This window comes from Ranitomeya variabilis, chromosome 3 (genome assembly GCF_051348905.1).
Source record: "Ranitomeya variabilis isolate aRanVar5 chromosome 3, aRanVar5.hap1, whole genome shotgun sequence".
NCBI classification, from domain to species: Eukaryota; Metazoa; Chordata; class Amphibia; order Anura; family Dendrobatidae; genus Ranitomeya; species Ranitomeya variabilis.
The window spans coordinates 238,633,196-238,653,118 of NC_135234.1; the positions used below are offsets into that span (position 1 = coordinate 238,633,196).

The following is a 19,923-nucleotide window of genomic DNA, read 5'->3' on the forward strand; positions in this document are numbered from 1 at the left end:
TGCCAGTCAGCAGCATTCAAGCTATGCCGATCGATCTTGTGACCCCGCTCATTAAGGTAGGAATATGCATGCCTCTCCACTCTCATAGGCGTGGAGTGAATATTCATTACCTTAATGAGCGGGGCCACGTGATCGCTTGGCAGGAAGAGCTGCCAAGGATAGGGGAGCCATGCATACAGTGACAGGGACCGGGGAGCCATGCATACAACGACAGGGACCGGGGAGCCTTGCATACGACAGGGACCGGGGATCCTTGCATACGACAGGGACCGGGGAGCCTTGCATACAACAACAGGGACCTGGGAACCTTGCATACAACAACAGGGACCTGGGAGCCATGCATATGACGACAGGGACTGGTGAGCCATGCATACAATGACAGGGACCGGTGAGCCATGCATACAACGACAGGGATCGGGGAGCCATGCATACAGGGACGGGGGAGCCATGCATACAACGACAGGGATGGGAGAGCCATGCATACCAGGACAGTGATGGGGAGCCATGCATACAAGGATAGGGATGGGGGGGCATGCATACAAGGATAGGGACGGGGGAGCCATGCATACCAGGACAAGGATGAAGGGACAATGCAAACCCGGACAAGGATGAAGGGACAATGCATACCCGGCTTATACTGGAGTCAATAAGCTTACCCAGTTTTTCATGTCAAAATTAGGTGCCTCAGCTTATACTCGAGTATATACGGTAATTGGTTTATAATGCAGTGGTTTTGTACCTTTTGTGTATTTTTGGTAATGCATGTATAATGTGAATTACTGGATAGGAAAATATTAGGCAACCTTTTTCTCTGGGAGAAAACATGGTCAGAGAAACTACCTCATCAATTAAGTCATTCTCAAATAAAATATAACCTGGATCAGTTTATCCATGTCCAACAACCTAGTACACCTAACCATAATGAGCAATATTTTTCTTTAAAAAAAAAATGCATATAAAACCCTTTTAAAAAATATCAATGGCTTTTCCTTCCCTTTGCCAAAAAGCTGTTAATCTATTACTTGATAAAATTCCACCGTGTGTGTCTTCAGTCAAAGCTAGAGGAAGCTTCATACAGATACTTGTAGCTCTTATAAAAGTCATTGACTCAGAACCATCTCTCGTATCATATCCAAATATCAATAGATTCTAATTATCCAACATGCAGAATAAATTAATGGTCAAAACATCAACTATGTAATGAATCTAAAAACATGATGAATTTTACATATATAGCTTTATTGCCATTTTTAATATAAAGTATGGATTCACTTAAAAGGTCTTATAGTAGTTTAAATAGGACCTGTCACTTGCTCAAACATGTGTTAAATACTTTGTTAAAATCCCTGAGATATTCACATTTATTGCCTTTGGAAATCTCTGAAGCAGTACTCTGTTGAATTGCAAGAAAGGTTTCTCTGGGTGCATGTACTTCATCCCTCCATCCCAGATGCTAGCAATCGAATTGCAAGATCCCATAGAAGACTCTGAAGAAACGCCCAATTGATCTACAAGCAGAGATTTCACATACTACGCTCCAAAAGCAATATCTCTGATTTGGAGTGACTGCATTGGAGTGACACAGCAAAAAAAAATAAAAAAAATTAGAACCCGGAGAGCTCAGGGATTTTTAAGATATTTCCATTATTATTGTATTTTTTTATAATGCATTTCACTCAGTTTCTTTGAGACAGGTCATCCTTAAAGGTTTTTTTTTTTTTTTTTAAATGTAAGACTTGTGCTTAGAAAGTGTCCTTGCCACAGCTTATTTCTTACCCCTCATTACAAAACATGCAAAGAAAAAAAACCAATGAATCCTTAGGGCATGTTCACACATTGTTTTTCTTGCGATATTCTTTTGCATTTTTCCAGCATTTTTGTGGCTTCTCTTTACTGGTGTTTTCTGGACATCTTATTAAAGCCATTCAACAATGAAAAACTGCAAACTGTTTTTCAAGCAAAAAGGCTGACCAAATGCTCAAAAAGATTCCTGAGTTTCTTCTGGGGGCCTTCACATTAACTTGTATTGTAAAGTACACAGGGTCTTCAGAACAGAAAATGCCAGAAGAATGAACATGTCACTTCTTTTAACCGCTTGACATCTTTGGAAAACCGAAGCAGTTAAATAAAAGACCATCAAAAGCGTGATCAACACAAGTTTTTTATTTTATATGGAAAGGAATGTTTTGGTTTTTTTTACTGTTTTGCTAGTGCTTTTACAAGCTGGTTTCAGCGCGAACGCACTCCAAACCTGCTTGGAAACACATTGTGTGAACATACCCTAATGGTGGATTCGGGATACACATATAATATATACAGCTGAATGTGTGTGCGTATGTATGTGTGTGTGTATACACATGGGATTGGCATCTGCACCGTCGCAGCTACAGCCACAAAATTTTGCACAGTCACATGTCTGGACACCGAGAGCGTCATAGGCTATGTTGTGAGGCAAAATTTTAACCCCGCGCGTTCCAATCCACCAAACAATTTTGCCCCTATCTACATAATGGGGAAAAAGTGAAAGGAAAAGTGTTGGAGGGAAATTGACAGCTGCCAGATGTGAACAAGGGGGACTTAAAGAGTGAGAGCGATGGCGCCAAAGAGTATGTACCGTACAGTTGCTAAGGTGGGGCCCTGACATGGGATACTCACCACACACGGGGATATGAACACACACACAAAATGCGCCACACGCTACCACGTGCTTGAACACATATACCACCCTCGGCACACATTTCACCACACATACACCAACCTCGCCACATAAAGGTCGAAACACAAAAGTCACCGCTCAAAACTCGCCACATGCAAAACTAGGCTCACGCAAAACTCGCCACACGTGCAAAACTCACCTCATGGAAAACTCGCCACATGCAAAACTTGCACACGCGGAAAAGTTGCCACATGCACAAAAGTTGCAACACATGCAAAAGTTGCCTCACACAAAACTTGCACATACTCAAAACGCACCACACATAAAACTCGCCATGCGCAAAACTTGCTGCACACAACTTGCTACACTAACCTGTCACATGCAACTCAACGCACAAAAAGTTGCTGCACGCATGTCGCCACACAAAACTAATCTCACAAGTCGCTACATGCATGTCGCCACACGCAACTCAACACACACAACTTGACACATGAAACTCGCCCTAAAACACACACAAGTCTGGTATTATCTTTCAAAAATAAAAATCTGATTAATAAGCAAACTACAGGAGTAACAACTGTACCATATTGGAAATACGGCAGCTGTCAGTCACATGACCTGTCTATTATGTGCATGTGTGAGCTAATATATACTGCCAGGGGGGAGGGCTTCCTGTTGGCTGGGGATTTATCAGACTGCCAATTTAGCTTACAAATACTGAGGTAAAAATACTGACCAAATAATGTGTGAGCGAGGTCTAATACAGGAGGAGATGACACACAGGTATATACTATATACAGGGGAGATGACACACACATATATACTATATACAGGGGAGATGACACACAGGTATATACTATATACAGGAGGAGATGGCATACAGGTATATACTATATACAGGAGGAGGTGACACACACATATATACTATATACAGGGGAGATGACACACAGGTATATACTATATACAGGAGGAGATGACACACTGGTATATACTATATACAGTGGAGATGACATACAGGTACATACTATATACAGGAGATGACATACAGGTACATACTATATACAGGGGAGATGACCCACAGATATATACTATATACAGGAGGAGATGACACACAGGTATATACTATATACAGGAGGAGATGACACACAGGTATATACTATATACAGGAGCAGATGACACACAGGTATATACTATATACAGGAGGAGATGACTTACAGGTATATACTATATACACTATGTTCCAAATTATTATGCAAATTACATTTTTCTCGGATTTTCCTAAATGGTCAGTGCAAATGACAGTCAGTCTAATAAAAGTCATCACCCGTTAGAGTATACATCGAATTTTATTGAAGAAACCTCCCAATGATAACAGTATAATCTCCAAAATGAATAAAAACTCAAAATGCACTCTTCCAAATTATTAGGCACAGTAGTATTTCTAAACATTTGATATGTTTTAAATAACTGAAAATGCTCATTTGTGGAATTTGCAGCATTAGGAGGTCACATTCACTGAACAAAAAAGCTATTTAACTCCAAAACATCCTAACAGGCCAAGATACATGTTAACATAGGAACCATTCTTTGATATCACCTTCACAATTCTTGCATCCATTGATCTTGTGAGTTTATGGAGAGTTTCTGCTTGTATTTCTTTGCATGAAGTCAGAATAGCCTTCCAGAGCTGCTGTTTTGATGTGAACTGCCTCCCACCCTCATAGATCTTTTGTTTGATGATGCTCCAAAGGTTCTCTATAGGGTTGAGGTCAGGGGAAGATGGTGGCCACACCATGAGTTTATCTCCTTTTATGCCCATAGCAGCCAATTACTTAGAGGTATTCATTGTCATGCATGAAGATGATTTTGTACCTGAAGGCACGTTTCTGCTTTTTAGACCATGGAAGAAAGTTGTCAGTCAGAAACTCTATTTACTTTGCTGAGGTCATTTTCACACCTTCAGGAACCTTAAAGGGCCCTACCAGCTGGTTCCCCATGATTCCAGCCCAAAACATGACTCCTCCACCTCCTTGCTGACGTCGCAGCCTTGTTGGGACATGGTGGCCATCCACCAACCATCCACTACTCCATCCATATGGACCTTCCAGGGTTGCTCGACACTCATCAGTAAACAAGACTGTTTGAAAATTAGTCTTCATGTATGTCTGGGCCCACTGCAACCGTTTCTGCTTGTGAACACTGTTTAGGAGTGGCTGAATAGTAGGTTTATGCACCACAGCAAGCCTTTGAAGGATCCTACACCTTGATTTTCGAGGGACTCCAGACGCACCAGCAGCTTCAAATAACTGTTTGCTGCTTTGTAATGGTATTTTGGCAGCTGCTCTCTTAATCCAATGAATTTGTCTGGCAGAAAACTTCCTCATTATGCCTTTATTTGCATGAACTCTGTCTGTGCTCTGTTTCAGTCACAAATCTCATCAGAGTATGATGATCACTCTTAAGTTTTCGTAAAATATCTAATTTTTTCATACCTTGTCCAAGGCATTGCACTATTTAACGCTTTTCAGCAGCAGAGAGATCCTTTTTATTTCCCATATTGCTTGAAAACTGTGACCTGCATAATAATATGGAACACCATTTTTGAGTAGTTTTCCTTTAATTAGAATCACCTGGAAAACTAATTATCACATGTGTTCAAGATTGATTTCAGTGATTCACTGAGCCCTGAGACACAATACCATCCACAAGTTTATTTGAAAAACAAAACAATTAAACTTTATGACACTTAAATCCAATTTGCATAATAATTTGGAACACAGTGTACAGGAGATGACACACATATATACTATATACAGGAGGAGATGACATACAGGTATATACTATATAAAAGAGGAAATGACACATAGGTATATAGAGGAGGAGATGACATACAGCAGGCAGGTATATACTATATACAGGGGAGATGGCATACAGGTATATACTATATACAGGAGATGACATACAGGTATATACTATATATAGGAGGAGATGACATACAGGTATATAGTATGTACACAAGAGATGACATACAGGTATATACTATATACAGGAGGAGATGACACATAGGTATATACAATATACAGGAGGAGATGACATACAGCAGGTATACTATTTACAGGGGAGATGACATACAGGTATATACTATATACAGGAGATGACATACAGGTGTATGCTATATATAAGGGAGATGACAAACGTATACAGGTCCTTCTCAAAAAATTAGCATATAGTGTTAAATTTCATTATTTACCATAATGTAATGATTACAATTAAACTTTCATATATTATAGATTCATTATCCACCAACTGAAATTTGTCAGGTCTTTTATTGTTTTAATACTGATGATTTTGGCCTACAACTCCTGATAACCCAAAAAACCTGTCTCAATAAATTAGCATATCAAGAAAAGGTTCTCTAAACGACCTATTACCCTAATCTTCTGAATCAACTAATTAACTCTAAACACATGCAAAAGATACCTGAGGCTTTTAAAAACTCCCTGCCTGGTTCATTACTCAAAACCCCCATCATGGGTAAGACTAGCGACCTGACAGATGTCAAGAAGGCCATCATTGACACCCTCAAGCAAGAGGGTAAGACCCAGAAAGAAATTTCTCAACAAATAGGCTGTTCCCAGAGTGCTGTATCAAGGCACCTCAATGGTAAGTCTGTTGGAAGGAAACAATGTGGCAGAAAACGCTGTACAACGAGAAGAGGTGACCGGACCCTGAGGAAGATTGTGGAGAAGGACCGATTCCAGACCTTGGGGAACCTGAGGAAGCAGTGGACTGAGTCTGGTGTGGAAACATCCAGAGCCACCGTGCACAGGCGTGTGCAGGAAATGGGCTACAGGTGCCGCATTCCCCAGGTAAAGCCACTTTTGAACCATAAACAGCGGCAGAAGCGCCTGACCTGGGCTACAGAGAAGCAGCACTGGACTGTTGCTAAGTGGTCCCAAGTACTTTTTTCTGATGAAAGCAAATTTTGCATGTCATTCGGAAATCAAGGTGCCAGAGTCTGGAGGAAGACTGGGGAGAAGGAAATGCCAAAATGCCTGAAGTCCAGTGTCAAGTACCCACAGTCAGTGGTGTGGGGTGCCATGTCAGCTGCTGGTGTTGGTCCACTGTGTTTCATCAAGGGCAGGGTCAATGCAGCTAGCTATCAGGAGATTTTGGAGCACTTCATGCTTCCTGGCACCTGCTCACAGTGCCAAAACCACTGGTAAATGGTTTACTGACCATGGTATTACTGTGCTCAATTGGCCTGCCAACTCTCCTGACCTGAACCCCATAGAGAATCTGTGGGATATTGTGAAGAGAAAGTTGAGAGACGCAAGACCCAACACTCTGGATGAGCTTAAGGCCGCTATTGAAGCATCCTGGGCCTCCATAACATCTCAGCAGTGTCACAGGCTGATTGCCTCCATGCCACGCCGCATTGAAGCAGTCATTTCTGCCAAAGGATTCCCGACCAAGTATTGAGTGCATAACTGAACATTATTATTTGATGTTTTTTTTGTTTGTTATTAAAAAACACTTTTATTTGATTGGACGGGTGAAATATGCTAATTTATTGAGACAGGTTTTTGGGGTTATCAGGAGTTGTATGCCAAAATCATCAGTATTAAAACAATAAAAGACCTGACAAATTTCAGTTGGTGGATAATGAATCTATAATATATGAAAGTTTAATTGTAATCATTACATTATGGTAAATAATGAAATTTAACACTATATGCTAATTTTTTGAGAAGGACCTGTATACTGAGGGGAAAATGAGAGGTGTGAGGTGAAAATGAGGGGTGTGAGGTGAAAATGAAAAGGTGTGAGTACCAAATGAGAGGAGTGAGGGAAAATAGTGGAGTGATTGGAAAATGACAGACGTGAGGTCGAAATGACAAGTGTTAGGGGGGAATGAGAGGAATGAGGGGGAAAATGAGAGGTGTAAGGGAGAAAATGAGAGATGTGAGGGGGAAAATGAGAGGCGTGATGGGAAAATAAGAGAAGTGAGGTGCTATAACTAACCACAGATATTTACTATGCCCAGGCAACGTCGGGCTCTTCAGCTAGTACATACATACATATATATATATATGTATATATATATATATATATATATATATATATATATATATATATATTATTGTGTAAATAAGTGTGTTATTATTAAGTGTGCAACATCCTATTTGTATGGGCCTCATACAGCTAATACATTAAATAATGTCTTTTACTTCACACGCAGCCGTTAGATCACTTTACTGTGTACTGTATTTATGAAGAGAAACTACCTGCAGCCAGACATATAAGAAATAAATATTAACAATTAAAAGGCATTGATTCATACAATAAAACTAGTGTTGCGTATCTTAGGGGCAGAAAGAGGCTGGTTAATATTGGCATAGTATTGTTGTTTGAAATATTGGGAATCTGATCAAGAATGGGCTCAAAGTTTGATTGGCTGCAGAGATGAAACAGTATAGCTGTTATAATAACTAATGTTATAGAACACGTGATGTTATGACCGAACATCCATAAAATGTCAGATTACCATCTATAGAAGCAATAGCAATGCTAAAATAACATAAGGTAACATAAGATTCTTCAAGTACCTAGTATTAACCCCTTCATGACCTTGGGATTTTCCGTTTTTCCGTGTTCGTTTTTCGCTCCCCTCCTTCCCAGAGTCATAACTTTTATATTTTTCCGTCAATTTGGCCTTTTGAGGGCTTATTTTTTGCGGCACGAGTTGTACTTTTGAACCACATCATTGGTTTTACCATGTCGTGTACTAGAAAACGGGAAAAAAATTCCAAGTGCGGTGAAATTGCAAAAAAAGTGCAGTCCCACACTTGTTTTTTGTTTAGCTTTTTTGCTAGGTTCACTAAATGCTAAAACTGACCTGCCATTATGATTCTCCAGGTCAGTACGAGTTCATAGACACCTAACATGACTAGGTTATTTTTTATCTAAGTGGTGAAAAATAATTCCAAACTTTACTAAAAAAAATATAAAAAAATTGCACCATTTTCCGATACCCGTAGCGTCTCCATTTTTCATGATCTGGGGTCGGTTGAGGGCTTATTTTTTGCGTGCCGAGCTGGCGTTTTTAATGATACCATTTTGGTGCAGATACATTGCATTTTAATGCAATGTCGCTGCGACCAACAAAACGTAATTCTGGTGTTTCTAATTTTTTTCTCGCTACGCTGTTTAGCGATCAGTTTAATGCTTTTTTTATTGATAGATCGGGCGATTCTGAACGCGACGATACAAAATATGTGTAGGTTTGATTTTTTTATTGATTTATTTTGAATGGGGCGAAAGGGGGGTGATTTAAACTTTTATATATTTTTTAATTTTTTTCACATTTTTTTTTTACTTTTTTTTTACTTTTGCCATGCTTCAATAGCCTCCATAGGAGGCTAGAAGCTGGCACAACGCGATCGGCTCTGCTACATAGCAGCGATCATCAGATCGCTGCTATGCAGCAGAAATGCAGGTGTGCTGTGAGCGCCGACCACAGGGTGGCGCTCACAGCTACCGGCGATCAGTAACCATAGAGGTTCAAGGACCTCTATGGTTACTATTCAGAAGCATCGCTGACCCCCGATCATGTGACGGGGGTCAGCGATGCGCTCATTTTTGGCCGCCCGGGCAGAAGCGCTGGTTAAATGCCGTTGTCTGTGTTTGACAGCGGCATTTAACTAGTTAATAGCGGTGGGTGAATCGCGATTTCACCCGCCGCTATTGCGGGCACATGTAAGCTGTTCAAAACAGCGGACATGTCCCGGCTTTGATGCGGGCTGGAGTCTTATTAAACCCGCTGGAGTGCCTTGTGTTCACAGCAGAACACCTATGAATCACAAGGCAAAATAAAAGAAACAGCGAATTGGGTCCAAGTCCAGGGCAGAGAGCTGCCCAGTGTGAGAAACAGGAGGGGGTGAGGAACCTGGTAAAGGAAAGCCCTGATGATAGGGAAAGGAGAAAGATGGTGATCCCTCTACACTCATCTTATGCTGAAACCTGCGCTCCCTATTACCCTAGACGGGTCTTTCCCTTTGTGCGCCATCACATACATAAGCCCTGTCTGATCCTGCACCTTGCCCTGGCTAGTGTGCAGGGCAGTAAGACACTAGGCAGTAAGACACTTTTTTGCCATAGTACCTTAAACGGTGGACATCAGCCTTCTCTTTTCCATTAAAACCCCTGTTTTGTCAGACAGAGGCTTTTGCACATATTATGGGGTTATGGTGTTGCTGGTATTTTTGTATTCGTTAAGAAGGAATCATCTACTTTTCTTTTTTTATATCTCAACAATAATGCCAGGCTGATACTATTTAGCAAGGCTGGATATACTATTCCATGTCCATTATCTTTTACAGAACATAAATTTGCTAAAAATTGTTTTTATTGAATGATACCATACTCTAAACTCATTGACATCAAGATTTTCTTTTACAAATACCAGAGACTTCTGCTTTTAAAGACCGAACTTTGTGTTTAATTACCCAAACAAAATTGCATAAATATGAATGAGCACTAATGGTAGTAACTCGGCTTGGTGGTAGGCAAAACAAACTGATTTCTAAATGATTTGTACAGAAAATGAGGAGTGAGAGTAGCCATTAGGTTTTAAACACTCTTAAATGATAATGTGGTCATCCATCCGTCAAGATGGAAAGTTGGAAACTGAAGGATAACTGCATGAAATGTCTTGCCTGTAGATGTAAATGATCTTAATGTTTTAACTAGGTATTGCAGGCATTGTTATACGGAGTCCTACTGCGATTTATGTATAAATGTGTATAATTTGAGGATTTTGGTATGCAAAATGATCAATCTCTATTTCTAAAGGCCTACTTACACGGCCGAAGGAGTGCCAGTCGTGGATATAACAATTCAACCAGCATTAATTCAAAGGCCTGTGTTTGGGAACAAGCGTTTTCACATTTGTTTGGTCAATTATCTGCCCATGTAAAAGGGATTTTACAAGGGACATCTTGGGGTTTTGTGTATTTTCTGTTTTGTTCCTTTGTTTGTTTTCCAGTGTAGTCTACAGTCCTATTGTTGCAGTCAAATGCAAGCCCCCCAAAATCCAATAGGTCCATTGGGGTTTACTGGTATTGACTTGAAAGCGAACTTATTAATTCAGTGTGAGGTAACGTGTCTATAAAACCTGGATATTCAGGATATTGTGTACCTACCACAACACAACAGAACTATACAAGCTAGAAGAGATTTCATGGCTTATATGGCTTTACATTTTGTTAAAGTATATCACTTAGAATAATAATACACCTTGTTCCAAATTATTATGCAAATGCTGTTTTTCTCTTTCCTAAATGGTTGATGCAAATGAGTCAGTATAATGTTCAAAACCACCATTGGAGTGTAAAACAAATTTTATTGGGCAAACCTTCCAATGATGTATATGCGCTGTGTCAGCACACTGCGACTAACGAATACATGAGCTCTACTATTGCTGTTAGGGTATGTGCACATGTTCAGTATTAGGCAGCGCTTTGGACACCGCACATGTCCGCTACGTCCAAAGCGCTGCCGGCTATTAAATGAAGGTGACTCCACTTGTGGTCATTGAACTGTGCGGATTCACCGCGTCCAATACATTGTACAGGTGACATTTATCTTGCGGAGACTGAGTGTCTCTGCAAGATAAATAGATGTGCTGTGGTCTGGAAAGGCGTGCTGCGTTCTGGAAAGACATGCCGCATGAACATCTCCGCAGGGAAGCCACGGGTGCCAGTGCGGTGCACACATAGTGCAGATGGGATTTCTTGAAATCCCATCCACTATGCTATAACATCTGGCCGCTGCAGGTTGGACGCTGTGTTTACTAACCGTGGTAACGTACCCTAAATGTTAAAAACGTAATGTGCTTAGTTAATGGTTTTCGATCAAAGGACATCCAACCACGTCAAGGTGTGCCTCTTATGGATGGTTCCTAACCACTATATGACCTAAAAAGGAAACCAGGCATGGCTCGCAATTAAACCATTTCTGCTTGTAAGGACTGTTTAGGGGTGGCCGAATAGAAGGTTTATGCACAGCTGCAGTCATCTGGAGGATCCTACACCTTGAGGTTCACATGACTCCAAGGGCACCAGCAGCTTCAACTACCTTTTTGCTGCTTTTATTTTAGCAGCTGCTCTCTTAGTACAATGAATTTGTCTGGCAAAAGCCTTTCTTCATTATGCCTTAATCTGCACAAACCTGTCTGTGCTCTGTATCAGCCACCATTATCTAATGTTATACCTTGTCCAAGGCATTGCACCATTTTATGTTTTTTGGCAACAGAGAGAGAATTTTTCTTTCCCATATTGCTTGAAACTCATGGCTTCTTAAAGGGAATATGTCAGCTAATTTTGCCGCTATAAACTGCGGCCACCGCCATTAGGGACTTATCTACAGCATTCTGTAATGCTGTAGATAAGCCCCCGATGTAACCTGAAAGATAAGACAGACAAGTTATATTATATTCACCTGGGGGCGCGGTCCAGTCCGATAGTCATCGCAGGTCCGGGTCTGGCGCCTCCCACCTTCATGCAATGACGTCCTCATTCTTGCTTCTGTTGCGGCCCCTGCGCAGGTGTACTGATTTGCCCTGTTTGTGGCAGCATAAAGTACTGCAGGTGCCAGGCCTCTCTGACCTTTCCCAGCCCCTGCGCACTGCAGTACTTTGCTCTGCCCTCATCAGGGCAGAGAATTACGCCTGCGCATGAGCCGCGACAGAAGCATGGAAGAGGACGTCATCGCATGAAGATGGGATGCGCCGGACCCAGACCTGCAACGCTCATCGGACCCGGACCGCAGGGGACTGCCCCAGATGAGTATTATCGAACTTGTTTTTCTTATCTTTCAGGTTACATCGGGGGGCTTATCTACAGCATTACAGAATGCTATAGATAAACCCCTAATGGCTGTGGCCACAGTTTATAGCGGCAAAATGAGGTGACAGATTCCCTTTAATAATGTGGAATGTCGCCCTCAAGTAGTTTTCCATTAATTGGGTTCACCTGGCAAATTAATTTTCACAGGAGATCGAGATTGATTTCAGCAATCCAAAGAGTTCTGAGACAGAATACCATCTGTGAGTTTATTTTAAAAACAAAAAAATTACATCTTTATGACACTTAAAAGCAATTAGCATAATTTTGAATGCAGTGTAATACAAGAAACTTGATTATTAAGCCCAATATTCCACTAACCAGACTTAGAGTAGGTCACCAGTCCAGGTCTCAGACTAGTGGATTTTCTAAATATCACTAAACAAAAGAGATCCCTTGTGTCCCTAATGACCGAAAAAGGACCCAACTTTCTCACAAAAGTTGGGTCCAAACTTCCATGTTGTGGGACCCCATAACTCTCTTCAGCCATCCTCACTGTGATAGAGGGAGATCGCACAAGTTCTTGCTCATTGCTCATTGTTTTACTAAGCTGTCGTTGAATGGTGACCTCATTAGAGCGGTTACCGTTCATTATCAACTCAGTAAAGTACACGGCAGCGCTGGGTTACAGTGATGAGCATGATCTCTGACCATTCTGTGGCTGCCCACTCTCTTCTTTAAAAAGGACAGCTGGTGGTATTCTATAGAAATATAATGTTGTAATAATTTGCAAATGAAGGAAAGTACCAGACACTAATAGAAATATGTTTGCATTTCCAGGCTTATCTATGGGATAATAATAAAGATGTGGTGGAATGGCTGGAAAAACAATTGACTGAAGACGAGGGGACCCGTTCTGTTGTTGATGAAAATATCAAATACATTTCAAGAGATTATATCCTCAAGCAAATTCGCAGGTATTGAGTTATTTTTTATTACAAACAATTCTACATCTTCAGAGACAATTTGTTTATTTTTAACTTATATGCATGTATTGTATTTTGATAAAAAATAATTAAACACTTAAGCATGATTTGACTATTAAGGCTTTTTGCTTGGTTGCTTATTGCTACTGCATGGCAAAATGAACTTAGGCTGCATTCACACTGAAAGATATTCGTGAATGTGCGTTCTTAGTAATGCCTATTTCACCCAGTGAATGCTCTTAATCGTTCAACGAATGTGCAAAATGGTTGTACGTTGAGTGAAAAGGTCTTTTGCACAGAGCAAAAGATTGTCGTTATCAGTACATCATCCTGTGTAAACAGGACTTCAACTGCAGAGAACAATGGCAGCCTATGTGCACTGAGCCATCTATTACAGATGGCTCAGTGTGCATTGTTTAGTGCTCTTTAAGGTTTACCATTCACCGGTTGTTTTTATGCCGCTTGTTGGTCGATGCCAGTGGACCCTAAGAATCTGCAACAGCTCATTCAGACAGGGCGTTTGTAACTTTTGTTTCCTCTCCTTATAGCTGAACTTTAAGGGAGAGCTGAACTTTCCCTGTGATCATAAGCTGAGAGGAGCCCAGTAAAAGACAGATAAGAGTCACAAACTGTCAGAATGGTCTGAACTCACTCTGCAGCCAACAATAGATAATGTAACACAGAGGCTACATGAAGGAAACCGTGCAAAATTCGTAATTAAACCCAATTGCCAAAATACATATATTTAAAAGGACCCAGTCATGTCCCCAAGCACTATTAGCCTACAGATATAGGGTTAATCTGCAGGCTAATAGCGTTCTTAAGCTTCCCAGTCACTGCTCTAAAAGTATGGCTACCAAGAGGAAATGACTTTGCTAAATCCCGGGAGCCTCAGCAGTTACAGTCACTGCTTAGTACACAGGGAGAGGTGGCACATTGAGTGACAGCCACTGATCCACTGCAGAGATGTCTGTTAATGTGCCAGAACGTGCTTCCAGCCACCTCTCCCTGTGTACTGAGCAGCTACTTCGGGCACAACTCTTTGACTGAAAGCCGTCGGTGACCAGGACGAATAAAGTTCACTTTCTCCTGGTAGCCAGGCTTTCTGTTCAACAGCCGGTCACCTTCATAACACTATAAACCTGCAGGCTAATAGCATTTGGGGACATACAGTGCCTTGAGAAAGTATTCGGCCCCCTGGAACTTTTCAACCTTTTCCCACATATCATGCTTCAAACATAAAGATACCAAATGTACATTTTTGGTGAAGAATCAACAACAAGTGGAACACAGTTGTGAAGTTGAATGAAATGTATTGGTTATTTTAAATTTTTTTTGAAATTCAAAAACTGAAAAGTGGGGCGTGCAATATTATTCGGCCCCTTTAATTTCAGTGCAGCAAACTCACTCCAGAAGTTCATTGTGGATCTCTGAATGATGCAATGTTGTCCTAAATGCCTAATTATGATAAATATAATCACTTGTGTGTAATCAAGTCTCCGTATAAATGCACCTGCACTATGATAGTCTCAGGGTTCTGTTTGAAGCACAGAGAGCATCATGAAGACCAAGGAACACAACAGGCAGGTCCGAGATACTGTTGTGGAGAAGTTTAAAGCCGGACTTGGATACAAAATGATTTCCAAAACTTTAAAAATCCCAAGGAGCACTGTGTAAGCGATCATATTGAAATGCAAGGAGTATCATACCACTGCAAATCTACCAAGACCCAGCCATCCCTCTAAACTTTCATCTCAAACAAGGAGAAGACTGATCAGAGATGCAGCCATGAGGCCCATGATCACTCTGGATGAACTGCAGAGATCTACAGCTGAGGTGGGACAGTCTGTCCATAGAACAACAATCAGTCTTACACTGCACAAATCTGGCCTTTATGGAAGAGTGGCTCGAAGAAAGCCATTTCTCAAAGATATCAATAAAGTTTAAAGTTTGCAACAAGCCACCTGGGAGACACACCAAACATGTGGAAGAAGGTGCCCTGGTCAGATGAAACGAAAATCGAACTTTTTGGCAACAAAGCCAAACGATATTGGCGTAAAGGCAACACAGCTCATCACCCTGAACACACCATCCCCACTGTCAAACATGGTGGTGGCAGCTTCATGGTTTGGGCCTGCTTTTCTTCAGCAGGGACAGGGAAGATGGTTAAAATTGATGGGAAGATGGATGGAGACAAATACAGGACCATTCTTGAAGAAAACCCGTTGGAGTCTGCAAAACTGGGACGGAGATTTGTCTTCCAACAAGACAATGATCCCAAACATAAAGCAAAATCTACAATGGAATGGGTCACAAATAAACATATCCAGGTGTTAGAATGGCCAAGTCAAAGTCCAGACCTCAATCCAATTGAGAATCTGTGGAAAGAGCTGAAAACTTCTGTTCACAAACGATCTCCATCAAACCTCACTGAGCTCGAGCTGTTTGCCAAGGAAGAATGGGCAAGAATTTCAGTCTCTCGATGTACAAAACTGATAGAGACATACCCCAAGCAACTTGCAGCTGTAATCGCAGCAAAAGGTGGCGCAACAAAGTATTAAGGTAAAGGGGCCAAATAATATTGCATGCCCCACTTTTCAGTTATTGAATTTCCACAAAAATTTTAAATAACCAATAAATTTCGTTCAACTTCACAATTGTGTTCCACTTGTTGTTGATTCTTCACCAAAAATTTACATTTGGTATCTTTGTGTTTGAAGCATGATATGTGGGAAAAGGTTGAAAAGTGCCAGAGGGCCGAATACTTTCGCAAGGCACTGTAAGTTACCTTTAAAAAAAGACAAACAAAGGCCCGAAGTTGTCCATATTTTTTAAATAAAGCAATGGTTCTGTCGAGCATAAATTGCCATTTCTAGCTTTCAGTAAAGTGGTCCAGCATTAGTGGTGTGTTTATTTTATTATTGTCCTTCCTTTTAATAAATGCAGAAACCTTTGTGCTTTGAATATTCTTTTATTTTGCTCTTTAGTATAGCTGTAGCATATTCTAAATTTTTTAGTAAACCAAAACATTTTTTTTTATGTAGACCAGTCCTAAGAGGTAAAAGTAAAAAAGAGAGCGGATAGATGAGGGGGCAATGATGGGTGCAGAGGATGCAATCTCCGATATTGATTGTTCCAGTAGTGCTGCAAACCTTGTTATCCCAGGGATTATTGGAGACCTAATCTGGATTATAATTTTCACGATGCCTGATATCATCATATTAGTTTTCCTTATTGTTATCTAAGTAGTTGTATGGCCTGCAGCATTTCTCCTACTGAAGCCATCTCTTGGCACAGGGCACTATTTAATAAAATGTCAATATAGGAATAAGTAATTATCCTGAAATAAAGTATGAATGTAGGTATGAGTCGTTTGTTAAGCCTTCATTCATCCTGTGCTGTATTTTTGCTTTGTAGAATTCCTCTTTTTCTTTTGTCTCGTATAATAATTGTGCTCATTTATAATCTGTTACTATCCTTACAGCTTGGTGCAAGAAAACCCAGAAGTTGCCATGGATTCAATTGTTCATATGACACAACACATTTCACCCACACAGAGAGCTGAAATTGTGCGAATTCTGTCAACCATGGATTCCCCGACATCTACATAGAGCTCTGTTCGGAGTTCAACCTCAACATATACGACTATTGTGTTTCGGAACGAAGAAACATTCTAGAACGATGAATAGCCTTTTAAAATTCCATTTAGTTTTATTTTATATATACGCACCTCTAGTAGGATATGTAGCTTGAAAATGAGGAAACGTGCAAATCTGGCATCTCAGTGCTCCATTTTTTAAAGGAGTTTAGTCTACTGGAGATATCCAAATGTGCAAGTGTCCTAGATAAAGACCATAATTGACTCATGGCTTTGGAGCATTGGTACAATGGCTTAGTTTGTACCAAAATCTTTTGTCAGGGATACTTGGAGGATAGCATGCAAGCTTTGGATGCTTGTGTAGGAATTAGAAAAAAAGTCAAAATTTGTGTGTTTGCTTCATTGCGTGTCTTAAAAATATTAAAATAGAAAGGCTAAGGATTGCTTTACCACTTAGGCCTTTCCTTGTCATTCTAGTACAAGCTATACCATAGAGATATGCATCTTTTATCAGTGTTTCACTTTAAGACCTAATTCTTAAAGCTCACTTGGCCAATGTACACTATTGTATTATATTGTATATGGGAGTGTGAATCTCATTTTTTTTGACAGCGCCATAGCATTAACCCATCTTCTGACTACTATTACCAAACCCAACTTAAGGTGACACATGTGCATGGTTTTTGCTGGTTGTCTATATGCAGTGTAAGTTACAGTAGTGTATGCCATGGCCATTGCTGAAAATTATATAGTCTCCTTCAACTTTATAGTTACACTAAGCTCCTCTGTAAATGTAAAAGAATTGTCATGGAGGCTACGTTGGCTTGGTGATGGTGGCGGCTCTCTTTTCTTTTCACCCAGAAACATGCAAAATAAACATGCTAAAAAAATGAAGCAGCAGCCAAATATTAGCAAAAATAGTAGCCAGCTAGTCCTTTTACATATACTGTATAATGGACTTTTTGTTGCGATATTGTATATGAATATGGAAAGTTCCTTCAAAATAAGCATTGTATGCTAGTGATGAAATGGTGATGAAATGTACACAACTACATGTATCTATATATATATATATATATATATATATATATATATAGATGGTCGTGTGTGTGTGTATATATATATATATATATATATATCTCCAAAAAGAAAGGAGGCAGCACTCACCGTTCCGGGCGTTGATTCTTTATTCACAAGCATGTAAAAACATTGCGGTTCGGTAGAAGAGGTGGAGACAACGTAGGACTGCAGCTGTTTTGATGGCCGTTTCACGGCAGCGTGAAACAGTTGTAATCCTACATGGTCGCCACTGCAATGTTTTTACCTGCTTGTGAATAAAGAATCAACGCCCGGAACGGTGAGTGCTGCCTCCTTTCTTTTTGGACACTTACACTCTACTTTTTTCTAGCTGGCAACACCGTTCAACGGGTTTCTCCATACCGGTTGTTTCAGGAGCTATGTATATATATATATATATATATATATATATATATATATATATATATATATATATATATATATATATATATATATATATATATATATATATATATATATATATATATATACACACACACATATACACAGTATGTGTGTGTGTGTATGTTTATAAATATGAGAGAGGCCTCTATATAACTATTTACATATAGATATATATCTGTATTCACACCTATGGGCCCCTTGTTTAATTGTTAGCAGACACCGGCCAAAAGAGGCTAGTAGGAACCCGTAGTGTCAGCCTGAGACAACAAGCATATTTACTAATCATCAGTTGTAAAGTCAGATATATGCTTCCTCCTCCCCAGAATCTCATGTCCCAGCATCTCATTACTAGAAATAACAATTGTGTAATACTCATTGACCTTTGTAAAATAACACTTCTACACATCACATTATACAAATGCGTAGTGAGAAATGTGTCAGTGCCTGTCGGAGCCATGTCAGCACTAAATTAAAGGACACTTCAAATGTTTAAAATGTATCAAATCCATCTCTCCATGGAGTATTAAACACAATTTATTTTCATTTGCTCAGGTGACTGCATCTCTTGTCGGTGGTTTCTGTGTCTCGCTGCCACTCATAAGTATCGGTAGCCCCAGCAACAATGAAATAAAACTGTATTTAATAGTGTGCAGAGGGAAGCGGCCTCACACCCAGCACATTTAGATTTCAGAAAATATATCACAGATAGGTTAGAAGACATTTTTAAAGGGGAGCATGACAATTCCCTGCCATAATTTGGCAGAGATGATACAAAGTGAGGAAAGAATGACGTGGAATAAATATGTTACACTCATCACTTGGCTGCTAAATCCTCAACATAGACTTGGCAAAGCAGAAATAGTGTTAATGATCTCCTGAATGTAGACTGTTCTATTCTGATTTATTCCTGACTACAGAGAACGGTTAGCCGAATCCGCAAAGCACTAAGTAATGGCTGGCATATATTCGCTGTTCTGAGCAGCACACAGGCAATAGAATTTAGAATCTGGTTATGACTGTTCTGTTTTCTGTATTTTGAAGAGGTTTTTTAGTTTTTGTTTTAGCAGTGTTCTAGTATCCCAGTGTTTGTAGAGATTTATTTATATTTGCTGACTTTTATATATATATATTTTTTTTTTGGATGTCATAATTGATGTTTTGTTCCCCTCCACCATTATACCTTAACAGGCTGTGTTCTTTCCATTGTTTAACTTCTTTGCAGAATTTCTTTGTTCTCCTTTTATGATGCTTTAATATTGAAACATATTGCTTTTCCCAATCTTTTCACGCTCAGTGACTTATAGTGATCACAGTGAGCACGTTGTAAGCCCTGTTACAGTACAATGTTGAGCGTTA

General features: G+C 40.0%; 1 protein-coding gene across 2 annotated transcripts in view; it reads left to right on the forward strand.

Annotated features, from left to right (window-relative positions):
- Positions 1-18,124, forward strand: part of ACACA (acetyl-CoA carboxylase alpha) — a 483,059-nt gene extending 464,935 nt beyond the window's left edge. For both annotated transcript variants that reach the window (XM_077295311.1, XM_077295310.1), the window contains exons 55-56: positions 13,342-13,478; positions 16,972-18,124. In XM_077295311.1, the coding sequence (XP_077151426.1) occupies positions 13,342-13,478; positions 16,972-17,098 (264 nt within the window). In that variant the 3' untranslated portion in view covers positions 17,099-18,124. The remainder of the gene's footprint in view (positions 1-13,341; positions 13,479-16,971) is intronic.
- The last annotated feature ends 1,799 nt before the right edge of the window (positions 18,125-19,923 follow it).